Raw genomic sequence first — 16961 nt, forward strand, 5'->3', positions numbered from 1 at the left:
CTGTAGGGGGGTACTGTAGTTGTGGGGGGGTACTGTAGTTGTGGGGGGGGGGTGCTGTAGTTGTAGGGGGGTACTGTATCTGTAGGGGGGGTACTGTATCTGTAGGGGGGTACTGTAGTTGTGGGGGGGTGCTGTAGTTGTAGGGGGGTACTGTATCTGTAGGGGGGGTGCTGTAGTTGTAGGGGGGGTACTGTAGTTGTGGGGGGGGGGTGCTGTAGTTGTAGGGGGGGTACTGTAGTTGTGGGGGGGTACTGTAGTTGTGGGGGGGGTGTAGTTGTGGAGGGGTACTGTAGTTGTGGGGGGGTGTAGTTGTGGGGGGGGGGTGTAGTTGTGGGGGGGGGGTACTGTAGCTACGTCCATATTGGTTACTCTTTATTAGGCTTTTTTATGTGAAGTGAGGTGACATCAGTGATATGGTAATTAGCTAATTATTGTACTTGAGTGTCTTTGGGATTCCTTAAAACCAGCACCGCTATGTACCATTTGGTATCAGGTGGAATTCCTTGAAGTTCAAAAACAGAATCCTTTGAGTACCTGGGAAATATCAGCTGAAATAGTCTAGGGATGAATAAGAAAATGTTACCCCAGGCAATGGTCAAAAAATTGTCATCCATCCATGCTGCTTGATTCCATATCAAACTTCCCTTTCTGGGAACATAGATCAGAGTTCTGGTCTCCTCTCAACATTAGATGTGTCCTGTTTCTTACCCAGCACCTGAGATATAATGGATGTTGTTACTGTGAGCACCACACTCGTTCCTGAACAGAACTTCAGAGAGACTTTGCTATTTTTACCTGACGTGAGATTAGTCATATACATGAAGCTAGCTGTCATTGGAAATCATGTAGATGGTGTCTCAGCCCGTTCAGCAGGTAAGTAATGTGCCTTCAGGGGCAGTTCACTTTTATTGAGAGACCAGACACATCTTCAATATTGGCAGAACTTTCACAATGTTCTGAACGGATGGACTTATCATCAGGGTCCACTTACAGGAAATTACAGAGGTTTCAAATGTGACTCATTACCAGTATTAAAAGGTTATTTCACCATTTCACTTCTAAAGGAGCCCATTTACCGCAGCTGTGTTCTGTTGTGTTTTGATCAGGCTACATCATACTCTGGAAGATTTCACTACACAAAACGAAATATGGACCGGAATTTAAACCAGCATAGCAGTGAAGAGATTATAGAAAAACATGTAGAAAATGACTCTGTTATCAACTTCATAAAACCTAAAATGATTGCAATGTAACATTTTAATGAAGCAGTTTACTGTCTGTGCCTCTGCCTCTAGCATTTCTATGAGAACTGTATCCTGGAGACATACTCAGCCCTTCTACCCACATAGGATATCATTGACTTATGAACATTATGTACAATATCTGCCATTGCTAAATATTTATATTTTTTTTCACCTGTTTGTGTGCTGAGGATTGAATCGTATTCTGATTTGAAACATCTGTAAAGAAGAGTTCCGATTTGGAACATGTGTAAAAAGTGTTCTGATTTGGAACGTGTGTAAAAAGTGTTCCGATTTGGAACGTGTGTAAAAAGTGTTCTGATTTGGAACGTCTGTAAAAAGTGTTCCGATTTGGAACGTGTGTAAAAAGTGTTCTGATTTGGAACGTGTGTAAAAAGTGTTCTGATTTGGAACGTGTGTAAAAAGTGTTCCGATTTGGAACGTGTTGTAAAAAGTGTTCCGATTTGGAACGTGTGTAAAAAGTGTTCCGATTTGGAACGTGTTTAAAAAGTTTTCCGATTTGGAACGTCTGTAAAAAGTGTTCCGATTTGGAACATGTGTAAAAAGTGTTCCGATTTGGAACGTGTGTAAAAAGTGTTCCGATTTGGAACGTCTGTAAAAAGTGTTCCGATTTGGAACGTGTGTAAAAAGTGTTCCGATTTGGAACGTCTGTAAAAAGTGTTCCGATTTGGAACGTGTGTAAAAAGTGTTCCGATGTGGAACGTGTGTAAAAAGTGTTCCGATGTGGAACGTGTGTAATAAGTGTTCCGAATTGGAAACCGAATTGGAAGGCCTGTGTTGTTCAGAACACTCATAATGACAGGTCAGGACAGGCCAGTGACTGCCATTGAGATTTCAGTGCAATCTGCCTCCGAGAGCTCTGCCTCCGAGAGCTGTGCCTCCGAGAGCTGTGCCTCCGAGAGCTGTGCCTCCGAGAGCTGTGCCTCCGAGAGCTGTGCCTATGAGAGCTGTGCCTCCGAGAGCTGTGCCTCCGAGAGCTGTGCCTATGAGAACTGTGCCACCAATGCAGAGCGGACAAGCTACACTGATTTAATTTGTTCTTTTGGCCATAAATATAATATGTCTTTGTGAAGCACAATTGTTCATGATTTGTACAATTGGTTTCTTTCCACACTGAAATCAATATACTGTAGTTATCGTTGTGTACCTTGTGGACTTCTGGCATCAAACTCCTCTAAGAGCTTTTGCTTTGTTATACAATAAGGGACTAAAGGAACATGAAAAATACAATACTCTTTTTGAAAAGCTCTTGTAGACAAATGGAAAAGTAGCTACAGTAGGATTCTCTGGGGGTAGTTCTCCACATAAATGTAAGGGCCAGTATAGTAGAAACCATGTGCTTTCATCTTCTGCTAATAAGATCACACCTCAACGAAAAAACACTGATGGAAACCTCACAACATCTTTCTTCTTTAGAATTATTTTGTCTTTCTGGGAGATGAGGCTGTCTTTGTTCAAACACACACACACACGCACGCACGCACACACACACACACACACACACACACACACACACACAGACACACACACACACACACACACACACACACACACACACACACACACACACACAAACACGCACACACATCTCTATCTCTCTCTCCTCCTCTCTCTGTATAGAAAAATGTTCCGGCATTCTAATTAGTCACACATTCTAGAAGCGTCAGCGTCTCATTCACCTCAATGTAATTAGAATCAGTGTTAAAGTCTTCCTGAATAAGACCCAGAAACACTGCCAACAGTCGGCACTCACTACAAAGCATTTGACAACCGTGGAACAGGTGAAATTAAGCCTTTTCCTTCGTACCTTTTGTTCTCATAAACACTGTAGCTATCTCTCTGAGTTTGCTTTGTTGCATCGTAATGACTTCTCCGCGTTCGCCGCGTGAATCACTTTGTCTACGGTAGGCAATGAATGGTTTTGATGCAGCAGGATTCAGTTTCTAAATGACAGGCATACTATTGGCGATATAGATCATGATCAACGACCAGACAACTCATTCTTGCCTTTTGGGCTTTAATGGTATGTGTTTTTCATACTTAGGTAAAATATTAGAAAAGTATTATTATTATTATTGACTATGGACTCTTTTGTGATAGCACTTTCTAGATACAGCTCACCATTACCTTAAGTGTCCCATGCTACGTTAAAGCGTTGTTGTGCACCTCTCTCTCTCTCTCTCTCTCTCTCTCTCTCTCTCCTTCGGTCTCTCGCTTGCTTGCTCTCACTCTCTCTCTCTCTCTCCCTCTCTCTCTCTCTCTCTCTTTCTCTCTCTCTCCCCCCCTTCGGTCTCTCGCTCGCTTGCTCTCACTCTTTCTTTCTCTCCTCTCTCTGTCTCGCCTCCTCTCTCTTTTTTTCTCTCCTCAGCTCGCTCTCTCTATCCCATTCTCTCTCTTTTTCTTTCTCTTCTCCTCTTTGTTTATTTCTCTCTCTCCTCCACTCTCTTGCTCTCTCTGTCCCTCTCCCTATCTCTCTTTTTCTTTCTCATCTCTCTCTCTCTCCCTCTCCTCCTGTCTCTCTCCCTCTCTCCTCCTCTCTTTCTCTCCCTCTCCTCCTTTCTCTCTCTCGCTCTCTGTCTCTCCTCCTGTCTCTCTCTCCCTCTCTCCTCCTCTCTCCATTGTTTTTATCTGTATAATAGGCGTTAGCCTCCATTAAGTGGCCCTTCATCAGAAGGATCAGAACAGGTAAGAATCCACTCCAGTCCATTACCTGGAGTGTGAAGTTCAGGCTCTGTGTTCCTTTTATTATTAAGCACATCAGACGAATAAACAAATGATTCCTGGATACACAATCTCCCCACGGCGACGATGCAGAGAGAGATAATCATTGAAATTCAGTTGATATTCACACAGATGATTATCAGCTAGCTATGTCTGACAGGAAATACAAATATCCTATTTTACAAGATGAAGCCCCAAGACATGTTATAGCTTTCATAAGTTCTAGTCGACTCCTTATAAATGCACTTCAGATAACTGCATACTTTGTTGGATTGCACTACAGTTTTCACAACAGTGTTTCAGTCTTCCCAAAGTTGCTACTGATAACCGGATGCTCTGTTTAAATACACAATATCACAACAATCAGAGGACTGGGCCATTCTACACAATATCACAACAATCAGAGGACTGGGCCATTCTACACAATATCACAACAATCAGAGGACTGGGCCATTCTACACAACATCACAACAATCAGAGGACTGGGCCATTCTACACAACATCACAACAATCAGAGGACTGGGCCATTCTACACAATATCACAACAATCAGAGGACTGGGCCATTCTACACAATATCACAACAATCAGAGGACTGGGCCATTCTACACAATATCACAACAATCAGAGGACTGGGCCATTCTACACAACATCACAACAATCAGAGGACTGGGCCATTCTACACAATATCACAACAATCAGAGGACTGGGCCATTCTACACAACATCACAACAATCAGAGGACTGGGCCATTCTACACAACATCACAACAATCAGAGGACTGGGCCATTCTACACAATATCACAACATTCAGGGGACTGGGCCATTCTACACAATATCACAACATTCAGGGGACTGGGCCATTCTACACAACATCACAACAATCAGAGGACTGGGCCATTCTACACAACATCACAACAATCAGAGGACTGGGCCATTCTATAAATAATACCAAGCTATTTATCAGGACTGGGCTGTAGGCTTGTATTTGGTTTAGATCACTCTGTTCCAGATGGAAAGATGCTTTATGCATTTACAGACTGTTAAGGGTGGAGGACAACATTTTTGCTTCCCCGCCTTTACAGATGCCATTAAGGTATTATATATTAAGATAGTAAAGTGGAGCCAGGAAGTCTGTGAGCCAAACTCATCAGCTATAAATCAGTCAATGAACACAGACATCTTTAAGGGCTGACATCTCAGAGTAAATCACACAGAATAATATAATGATGTGAAAGGTTAAGGATTTACACTGTCAGTGTCTGGTCTGTTATGGATGATATAGGTGATTGGTTTATCTGGATCCCCAGTAGCTTTTGCAGAAGCAGCTGCTACTCTTCCCACAAAAAAAAACACGAAACATGACAAGTAACAAACCACTGATCAACTGATGTGGATGTACTACTAGACTAGGAAAATACTTTACTACAAAGAATAAGATGTTCACATGTTGATAATTCTGCTCGGATTGAATGTATCTTTCATGAAAGTGCGAGAGAGCAGTAGAGGAGAGAGGGGAAGATGGAGAGTACACAGTGGCAGAATACCTGACCACTGTGACTGACCCAACATTAAGGAAATCTTTGACTATGTACAGACTCAGTGAGCGTAGCCTGGCTATTGAGTCTCCAGGACATTCACAGTATTAGGCAAGACTGCCTTCACTTCTTGTGCACCAGAGGCATGGAATAGTCTACAATCCATGCTTCATCTAGATATGTTAGTGCAACTGAATGAATGTAAAATATTGACGGGAGACTCTGTTGTTGTTGTATGTTTTAATGATGTAATGTATTGATTGTTGCTGGTCTCCCTTGGAAAAAGACTGCGTCTCAATGGGCTTTTCCTGGTTAAATAAAAATAAAATAAAATTGAGAAAGGCTGCCATAGGCAGACCTGGCTCTCAAGAGAAGACAGGCTATGTACACACTGTCCGCACAATGAGGTGGAAACTGAGCTGCACTTCCTAACATCCTGACAAATGTATCACCATATTAGAGACACATATTTCCCTCAGGTTACACAGACCCACAAAGAATATATATATACATTTTTTTTTTGATAAACTCCCATAACTATTTGTTGAAATACCAGTGTGCCATCACAGCAGCAAGATTTGAAAATGGCAACCAGTGAAGAACAAACACCATTGTAAATACAAGCCATATTTATTTATTTTCCCTTATGTACTTTAACTGTTTGCACATCATTACAACACTGTAAATAGACATACTGTAACATTTGAAATGTCTCTATTCTTTTGAAACTTGTGGGGGTCTGAGCCTCAGGACCAGCTTGTTTAAGGGACTCTTCTACAGGTTCATTTCTCTGTAGGTGATGGCTTTGTTATGGAAGGTTTGGGAATTTAATAGCTCTTTTCTGGATTTTTACGATTAGCGGGTATCGGTCTAATTCTGCTCTGCATGCATTATTTGGTGTTTTACGATGTACACGGAGGACATTTTTGCAGAGGTACATATAGTTTTTAGTATGCTCTAGGGCAACGGTGTCTAGATGGAATTTGTATTTGTGGTCATTATTTGTGTCTTTTGTCAGGGCCCAGGTCTGACTGAATCAGTTCAGAAGATCTTGGTGCTTCTGTAGATCCTCCTTGGTTGGGGACAGAAGCACCAGATCATCAGCAAACAGTAGACATTTAACTTCAGATTTTAGTAGAGTGAGGCCGGGTGCTGCAGAATGTTCTAGTGCCATCGCCAATTCATTGATATATATGTTGAAGAGGATGGGGCTTAAGCTGCATCCTTGTCTCACCCCACGGCCCTGTGGAAAGAAATGTGTGTTTTTTGCCAATTTTAACCTCACACTTGTTTTTTGTGTACATGGATTTTATAATGCCGTATATTTTCCCCCAACACCACTTTCAATGAATTTGTATAGCAGACCCTCAGGCCAAATTGAGTGAAAAGCTTTTTTGACGTCAACAAGAAGACTTGCTGTTGACGCATATCCCACAGTAGTTATTGGGGTCAAATTTGTCTCCACTTTGTGGATTGGGGTGATCAGTCCTTGGTTCCAAATATTGGAGAAGATGCCAGAGCTGAGGATGATGTTAAAGAGTTTATGTATAGCCAATTGGAATTTGTGGTCTGGATATTTTATCATTTCATGTAGGATACCATCAACACCACAGGCCGTTTTGGGTTGTAGGGTTTTTATTTTGTCCCGGAGTTCATTCAATGTAATTGGAGAATCCAGTGGGTTATGGTAGTCTTTAATAGTTGAATCTAAGATTTGTAATTTATCGTGTATATGTTTTTTCTGTTTGTTCTTTGTTATAGGGACAAAAAGATTGGAGAAGTGATTTCTGACATGCTGTTCCTTCTTTTTCCGTAGTGTATTTCTGTATTGTTTTAGTGATTCACTATAGTGAAGGCGTAGACTCTGGTTTTCTGGGTCTCTATGTTTTTGGTTGGATAGGTTTCTCAATTTCTTTCTTACGTTTTTGCAATCTTCATCAAACCATTTGTCATTGTTATTAATTTTCTTCTGTTTTCTGCATGAAATGTTTAGATTTGATAGGGAAGCTGAGAGGTCAAATATACTGTTTCGGTTTTCTACAGCCAAGTTTAGACCTTCACTATTACAGTGAAATGTTTTGTCCAGGAAGTTGTCTAAAAGGGATTTCATTTGTTGTTGCCTAATTGTTGTTTGGTAGGGGCATAGGTATGATATGGGGGGCCTATATAGAGCGTGTCCAGGGTTTGTTTGGGATGGTCTTAGCTTGTTGGGATGTAGCTGGTGAAGCTGTTGGCTGAGTATAGGTCCCCTTGTCGTAGCTTCTCTCGGTGCAGGTCCTTCGGGAGGGGGTCTTGCATGTCTGGAAGGGTGTCTCGCTGGTCTTGGCGGGGTGGCTGTTGCTCTGTTGCTCCTGTCTGAGGTGCTCTCTCTGTCTCTCTCTCTCTCTCTCTCTCTCTCTCTCTCTCTCTCTCTCTCTCTCTCTCTCTCTCTCTCTCTCAATTCAATTTCAATTTAAAGGCTTTATTGGCATGGGAAACATATATTTACATTGCCAAAGCATGTGAAATAGATAATAAACTAAAGTGAAATTTAAAAAAAAATGTACAGTAAACAAAAGTTCCAAAAGAATAAAGCCATTTCAAATGTCATATTATCTGCAAATAGTTAAAGTACAAAAGGGAAAATAAATAAACATAAATATGGGTTGTATTTACAATGGTGTTTGTTCTTCACTGGTTGCCCTTTTCTTGCAGCAACAGGTCACAAATCTTGCTGCTGTGATGACACTCTCTTTCTTTCTCTTTCTCTTTCTCTCTCTCTCTCTCTCGCTCTCTCTCTCTCTCTCTCTTTCTGTGTGTGTGTGTGTGTGTGTGTGTGTGTGTGTGTGTGTGTGTGTGTGTGTGTGTGTGTGTGTGTGTGTGTGTGTGTGTGTGTGTGTGAGTTTTTACATGTGTGTGTGTGTCCTATTTTTAATCTTGACCTTGTTGTGGCCCTTTGGCACACGGTGTGTCCTAGTGTGTGTATATGTGTGCCTGTTACTGTGCATTAGCAGTGTACCCAAACAAATAGGTCTGGCTTGATAAATAGATGACTGCACAAACAGCCCAGATTAAACTGACCGAGAGGAAGGCATTTGCTCTGTGAGATATTCATGTGTTGATGCACCGGTGAGCATCTCATTGAGTATGGATTAATATCAATACAGATAAATAATGAGAGATGCTGGCTGGAACACTTGGAAAGGAGCTGGACAAATTAATCAGTGAAGATGGTTATTAATGTATTCAATTTGTTTGAGTTTTTTGTTGTTGTTTTATACACTTGTAAATGAATACCTTTCATTGTGTTATGATAACCATGTGTTTTCCATGGTTTGGGGTTCTTCTGCTGGGGGTTCTGATGGACCTAAAGGTTCTGATGGTGCTGTTCTCCATGTGTTCTCTATAGATCTTCAGGAGGTGTTGGCTGATGTTTAAGAAAGCGTCCAGTAAAGGCCCAAGGCGGTTAGAGAAATACCCAGACGAGAAGGCAGCATACTTCCGAAGCTTTCACAAGGTAAACATTAAACATCACTTTATATACTGTCACTGTTTTTTACTGTGAAATATCCATCAAACCTCTCCTCCGCTCAGTTATACTGTATATATATATTCACCTAATTGGATGTCAAAATAATATGTTCTCTGGAAATGAAGGATACACCCAGTAGACAGAGAAGTTTTTAGGCGCAGCATGAGACCAGACAGACAGATGTTCATTTGTCTGAGTCTGTTGACCCTTTTAACGCCGCCCGCCGCATCATAATTTAACCACAACCTTGAAGTTTACCCAATAACAAGCCCCAACCACCATTTCACATCAGAAAGCATAGCATAGCAGAGCACTTCTTTTATTACAGATAAATCGTAATAAATCAAATTACACACAAACCGACACCAAACAATCTTGTTTTTCTCTTTATGTGTTACATATGGAGTACATGTTGCTGTTAAGAAGGCACATTTTGACTCTTTATCTCGTTCTTCTGGGGCTTTTCTCTCCCTTTGAGGAGGATAATCTGGGTTATAATATTTATTTGCCTGTTTCTTAAACCCTTTGAAAATACCCCAATTAGGCCTCATTATCCGTGGCTAGGAAGACGATATTAAGTGAGTAATGTGGCTCTGCTGTAGTAATGAGAGGAGAGGAGATGGAGCTTCATGTAGGGACTAGCTGGCCGGGACACCAGAGCATTTTGATGTGGCTGGGATTTTTAATGTGTGGCTGTATTGTGAGAGGGGCTCTTTAATGTGTGGCTGTATTGTGAGAAAGGCTCCTTAATGTATTGTGAGAGGGGCTCTTTAATGTGTGGCTGTATTGTGAGAGGGGCTCTTTAATGTGTGGCTGTATTGTGAGAGGGGCTCTTTAATGTGTGGCTGTATTGTGAGAGGGGCTCTTTAATGTGTGGCTGTATTGTGAGAGGGGCTCTTTAATGTGTGGCTGTATTGTGAGAGGGGCTCTTTAATGTGTGGCTGTATTGTGAGAAAGGCTCCTTAATGTATTGTGAGAGGGGTTCTTTAATGTGTGGCTGTATTGTGAGAGGGGCTCTTTAATGTGTGGCTGTATTGTTAGAGGGGCTCTTTAATGTGTGGCTGTATTGTGAGAGAGGCTCCTTAATGTGTGGCTGTATTGTGAGAGAGGCTCCTTAATGTATTGTGAGAGGGGCTCTTTAATGTGTGGCTGTATTGTGAGAGGGGCTCTTTAATGTGTGGCTGTATTGTGAGAGGGGCTCTTTAATGTGTGGCTGTATTGTGAGAGGGGCTCTTTAATGTGTGGCTGTATTGTGAGAGGGGCTCTTTAATGTGTGGCTGTATTGTGAGAGGGGCTCCTTAATGTGTGGCTGTATTGTGAGAGAGGCTCCTTAATGTATTGTGAGAGGGGCTCTTTAATGTGTGGCTGCATTGTGAGAGGGGCTCTTTAATGTGTGGCTGTATTGTGAGAGGGGCTCTTTAATGTGTGGCTGTATTGTGAGAGGGGCTCTTTAATGTGTGGCTGTATTGTGAGAGGGGCTGTTTAATGTGTGGCTGTATTGTGAGAGAGGCTCCTTAATGTATTGTGAGAGGGGCTCTTTAATGTGTGGCTGTATTGTGAGAGGGGCTCTTTAATGTGTGGCTGTATTGTGAGAGAGGCTCCTTAATGTATTGTGAGAGGGGCTTTTTAATGTGTGGCTGTATTGTGAGAGGGGCTCTTTAATGCTCTGTAACATGCTGTCTAAAACACTATCATTAATTATCAGACACGTGGCCACCTCATCAAGGGGTGGACTGACTGGAGGCCTATGCTGATTTAAGGTCGCTGCAGTAGGCGTATGTAACTGATACTTTTGAGGAAATCTTCCACTGCGTTGTGTTGTTTTGTTTGCATCAATTTCAAGCTACTGTTGATACACAGTAACCTCACGTGTCATGCTTATAGGGTTAGGATGCAGAACATTTAGGAGAGTACAACATCTGTCTATGTGAGCCAACATAGGCTACAGAGAACTCATGGAATAGTCCAAGTATCACTTTGGAACACCAGTTTCTACTACACCATACCATCAACCTACCCTAACTAGAAACCGTGGATAGGCGGCAGCATTCGCGCAAAACTGAAAGAGCGAACCACTGCTTTTAACCGTGGAAAGATAACTGGCATTATGGTCGAATACAAACAGTGTTGTTATTCCCTCCACAAGGCAATCAAACAAGCGAAATGTCGGTATAGGGACAAAGTAGAGTCGCAATTCAACAGCTCAGACAAGAGACGTATGTGGCAGGGTCTACAGGCAATCACGGACTACAAAAAGGAAAACCAGCCACGTCACGGACACCGACGTCTTGCTTCCAGACAAACTAAACACCTTTGCCCGCTTTGAGGATAATACAGTGCCACCGACACGGCTCGCTACCAAGGAATGTACTATCAAAGGTTCCATCTGAGGGGCCTCAGAAGAGTGCTGCAGAGAAAACAGACACTTTCACTGATTCATAAACAACAAATAAAAACAACAATAGTGGATTTGTTTTTGTGTTTTGAAAGGTGCTGCGTGTTCTTTATATCATGAACAGGAGCCACTCTAAATATCTCCCTGGCTTACTGTTTTGGATGTGTCTAGGTCGGGAGCTCTTGACAAAGGCAGTTAAATAATGGAGCCAATGGTTTTGTGCATAAATATGTCCATAGAGTGTAAATAAGCAGTGGAGTGCAGAGCAGTGACCTTTACAGAGTTTATGTTTCTGGGGCTACAGTTGAAGTCAGAAGTTTACATACACTTAGGTTGGAGTCATTAAAACTTGTTTTCCAACCACTCCACAAAATTCTTGTTAACAAACTATAGTTTTGGGAAGTTGGTTAGGACATCTATTTTGTGCCTGACACAAGTAATTTTTCCAACAATTGTTTACAGACAGATTATTTACATTTACATTTACATTTAAGTCATTTAGCAGACGCTCTTATCCAGAGCGACTTATTTAACTTATAATTCACTGTATCACAATTCCAGTGGGTCAGAAGTTTACATAGACTAAGTTGACTGTGCCTTTAAACAGCTTGGAAAATTCCAGAAAATTATGTCATGGCTTTAGAAGCTTCTTATAGGCTAATTGACATCATTTGAGTCAATTGGAGGTGTACCTGTGGATGTATTTCAAGGCCTACCTTCAAACTCAGTGCCTCTTTCCTACCAAGGGCTCTCTATGGTCAGGTGTGACAGTACCCCCCCAAAGGTGCAGACTCCGGCCGCAAAACCTGAAACCACACGGGGAGGGTAGGGGGGTGGGGGGGGGGATCCGGCGCTGGGTTGGACGCCGTGCCTGGACTGGGCACCGGCGCAGGGGATGGCTCCGGCCTTGGAGCGGGACTGGACGCCGTGCCTGGACTGGGCACCGGCGCAAAGGAGGGCTCCGGCCATGGAGCTGGGTTGGCCGCCGTGCCTGGACTGGGCACCGGCGCAGAAGAAGACTCCGGCCATGGAGCAGGACTGGATACCGTGCCTGGACTGGGCATCGGCGCAGAGGAAGGCTCCTGCCCTGGAGCTGGACTGGACGCCGTGCCTGGACTGGGCACCGGCGCAGAAGAAGACTCCGGCCATGGAGCAGGACTGGACACCATGCTTGGACTGGGCATCGGTGCATGGACTGTCGCAGGAGGTTCCGGACAGTGGACCGTCGCCGGAGGTTCCGGGCGGTGGACCGTCGCAGGAGGTTCCGGACTGTGGACCTTCGCAGGAGGTTCCGGACTGTGGACCGTCGCAGGAGGTTCCGGACTGTGGACCGTCGCAGGAGGTTCCGGACTGTGGACCTTCGCAGGAGGTTCCGGACAGTGGACCGTCGCAGGAGGTTCCGGACTGTGTACCGTCGCAGGAGGTTCCGGACTGTGGACCGTCGCAGGAGGTTCCGGACTGTGGACCGTCGCAGGAGGTTCCGGACAGTGGACCGTCGCAGGAGGTTCCGGTCTGTGGACCGTCGCAGGAGGTTCCGGACAGTGGACCGTTGCAGGAGGTTCCGGACAGTGGACCGTCGCCGGAGGTTCCGGACTGTGGACCGTCGCCGGAGGTTCCGGACTGTGGACCGTCGCCGGAGGTTCCGGACTGTGGACCGTCGCAGGAGGTTCCGGACTGTGGACCGTCGCAGGAGGTTTCGGACTGTGGACCGTCGCAGGAGGTTCCGGACTGTGGACCGTCGCAGGAGGTTCCGGACTGTGGACCGTCGCAGGAGGTTCCGGACAGTGGACCGTCGCAGGAGGTTCCGGTCTGTGGACCGTCGCAGGAGGTTCCGGACAGTGGACCGTCGCAGGAGGTTCCGGACAGTGGACCGTCGCCGGAGGTTCCGGACTGTGGACCGTCGCCGGAGGTTCCGGACTGTGGACCGTCGCCGGAGGTTCCGGACTGTGGACCGTCGCAGGAGGTTCCGGACTGTGGACCGTCGCAGGAGGTTTCGGACTGTGGACCGTCGCAGGAGGTTCCGGACTGTGGACCGTCGCAGGAGATTCCGGACTGTGTACCGTCGCAGGAGGTTCCGGACAGTGGACCGTCGCAGGAGGTTCCGGTCTGTGGAACGTCGCAGGAGGTTCCGGACAGTGGACCGTCGCAGGAGGTTCCGGACAGTGGACCGTTGCCGGAGGTTCCGGACTGTGGACCGTCGCCGGAGGTTCCGGACTGTGGACCGTCGCCGGAGGTTCCGGACTGTGGACCGTCGCCGGAGGTTCCGGACTGTTGACCGTCGCCGGAGGTTCCGCAACTGTGGACCGTCGCCGGAGGTTCCGGACTGTGGACCTTCGCCGGAGGTTCCGGACTGTAGACAGTCGCCGGAAGCTCCGGACTGTGGACCGTCGCCGTAAGCTCCGGACTGGGAACCGTCGCCGGCAGCTCCGGTCTGTGAACCGTCGCCGGAAGCTCCGGACTGGGAACCGGTTCGCTGAATAGATCCATCGGCCAATTTTTTGGGCCACTATACCTATTTTGCCAATTGGACTTAGACACCTCTGCTACTCGGTACCCTACTAATCCATCACGATTTAAGCACAGCTGTCAGAGCAGCTCGCAGATCACTGCACATGTACGTAGCCCATCTGTAAATAGCCCAAACAACTACCTCATCCCAATTCTGTATTTATTTATTTATTTATTTTGCTTCTTTGCACCTCAGTGTCTCTACTTGCACATTCATCTTCTGCACATCTACCATTCCAGTGTTAATTGCTATATTGTAATTACTTTGCCACTATGGTCTATTTATTGCCTTACCTTCCCTATCCTACCTCATTTGCACACACTGTATATAGAATTTCTCTATCGTATTATTGACCGTATGTTTGTTTACTCCATGTGTAACTCTGTGTTGTTGTATGTGTCAAACTTCTTTGCTTTATCTTGCACAGGTCGCAGTTGTAAATGAGAACTTGTTCTCAACTTGCCTACCTGGTTAAATAAAGGTCAAATAAAAATAAAATAAACTGGGAATGTGATGAAAGAAATAAAAAGCTGAAATAAATCATGCTCTCTTATATTATACGGACATTTCACATTCTTAAATTAAAGTGGTGATCCTAACTGACCTAAGACAGTGAATTCTTACTAGGATTAAATGTCAGGAATTGTGAAAAACTGAGTTTAAATGTGTTTAGCTAATGTGTTTGTAAACTTCCGACTTCACCTGTATATGTTCTTTTACAACAGCTCTGTTCTGAGAGGAGAGAAGAGGAGAGGAGAGGAGAGAGGGATGGGGAGAGGAAAGGAGAGAGGAGGAGAGGGAGAGGAAAGGGATGGGGACAAGGAGAGAAGAGGATAGAGGAGAAGAGAGGAGAGGAGAGGAGAGGAGAGGAGAGGGATGGGGAGAGGAGAGCGATGGGGAGAGGAGAGGAATTGGGGAAGGGAGGACAGGGGTGGAGAGGAGAGGAGAGGAGAGGAGAGGAGAGGAGAGGAGGGCTGCCTTACCACACATGTCCAGAAAGCTACAATGCTGATGTGGTCTCGGTTGGCAGTTATGTGTTATAATCATCTTTCTGGAGGAAGATAGGAACCATTTTCTCTTCATATTCACTTCCTATCATAGAAAAGGCAGACAGATGGAATCAATGCTATTTTCTGGATAATGAATTCTATAGCTTAACTGAAAAATGGAATCGAATTCCAGATTTGAACAACCTCACCTTCACAATGCCCTGTTACGCAGTTTCACAACAGTCTTGACCATGTAAAATGCTGTTCCCGAAACATCTTAAGAAATATAAACATTCTGCATGTGATATGTAAGTACTGTCAGGTCTCACACACACACCCACATGTGCACGCACGCACACACACACACACACACACACACACACACACACACACACACACACACACACACACACACACACACACACACACACACACACACACACACACACACACACACACACACACACACACACACACACGCACGCACATTATTCTACAGTATATGGGCAGCGAGCCTACCTAATAAATTCCCAACAGGCTGGCATTGTGTCCACAGTTTGCTCTGAGCTTTACACTAATGTCTCTTATCTGTCCAGCAGCGAACGGAGATCGTTGAATAAAGCAGCACAGTAAATAAACAAGATATTCAATGAAACACGACCTTGTCTCTTTGTTTTATTCCATCACTCTCAGAGTTAACATCGTGTGGTAGCTTTTTGATTCTGCTCCTGAGTATCGATTGGATCTGTAGTGATTCATTTGCAAAGTGAAGGAGGTTCACCATGGCTCCTGTTGTGTTTTTAGATCGGGCCAGAGCTACGGAAATCCATACTCTCATTTAGGAGACTGAGTTGATCCAATTTAAATGGCCTACTTGATACAATTTACATTGATTTCCCTGATAAAATGATAGTAGTGGTAATGAATTTCATTCATATAGCTAATTTCAACAGGTCTCACAGAGCTCTGTTCAAATAAATATGATATGTATTTGATATATGATTAAATGTATTTTTGTTTTGTACTTCTGGATGTACAGAACATCACCAACAGTCATTTAAGATGATGAATTAGCTGTTAAGGGAACCAGCCGAACAACCAATTTACAAGGTGGATTACATCTCTGAACCTAACTTAACTAGACGATGTGTTCCCATGGATTTCCCCTCAGCTGTCGTCCTGTTGAATTTGGCTATTGTTTTGTTGTTCTGTCTGTCTTAGATCACAGAGCTCCGCAGTATCAAGAACATTACACGGATGCCGAGGGAGACCAAGAAACATGCCGTGGCAATCGTCTTTTACGACGAGACGTCCAAGACATTTGCCTGTGAGTCAGGTAAGCAATGCAACCCTGGGGAACGGAACGAGGGAAGCAGAGAAGGAGGGACAGTGGGATGAAGAGTACACAGGAAATGGAGAAAACAGGAGAAGAGAGAGAAGGAAAGAGAGAAGGTTCCAGAGTTTGAGGGAGAAAGATGAGTACTGAAGATGTCCTAAGCACCAGTCATTTGAATCTGTATTGTATTAGCTAGAAGGGTGTGTGTTATTGTGGCAGGGGGTGGGGGGTGGGGTTCTGTTATTGAAGGGACTTAGTCATTACTTTGTTTGTGATTCAGACCAATTGTACATTGTAACAATATATTGTTGCAAACCCTCTGGATCCTGGTAGAGCAGAAGGGATGCTGTGATCTGATAGGTTGTAATGAATTCTGCTGCAGGGATTGGCTTAGTTAATAGTGTTAGAGTCTTTATAGAAAACTCAGGAGAAACAGAGGATGGATGGATATTGGATTCATAGGGATGGGTAGGGAAAAAGAGAGAGAAAGGTGGGGACATTGAAAGAGAACGAGAGAGAGAGAGAAAGTGGGGATGAGATATATATATATTTCTCCTCTCCTCCTCTCTTCTCCTCTCCTCTCTTCTCCTCTCCTCCTCTCTTCTCCTCTCCTCTCTTCTCCTCTCCTCTCCTCTCTTCTCCTCTCTTCTCCTCTCCTCCTCTCTTCTCCTCTCCTCTCCTCTCCTCTCCTCTCTTCGCCTCT

General features: G+C 44.5%; 1 protein-coding gene across 1 annotated transcript in view; it reads left to right on the top strand.

Moving 5' to 3' along the window:
- The window catches only part of LOC115195369 (docking protein 6-like), a 114275-nt gene that overhangs the window by 43951 nt on the left and 53363 nt on the right, over positions 1-16961 (top strand). The window contains exons 2-3 of the mRNA XM_029755164.1: positions 8907-9014; positions 16144-16258. Coding sequence (XP_029611024.1) covers positions 8907-9014; positions 16144-16258 — 223 coding nt within the window. The remainder of the gene's footprint in view (positions 1-8906; positions 9015-16143; positions 16259-16961) is intronic.

This window comes from Salmo trutta, chromosome 6 (genome assembly GCF_901001165.1).
Source record: "Salmo trutta chromosome 6, fSalTru1.1, whole genome shotgun sequence".
Classification (NCBI taxonomy): domain Eukaryota; kingdom Metazoa; phylum Chordata; class Actinopteri; order Salmoniformes; family Salmonidae; genus Salmo; species Salmo trutta.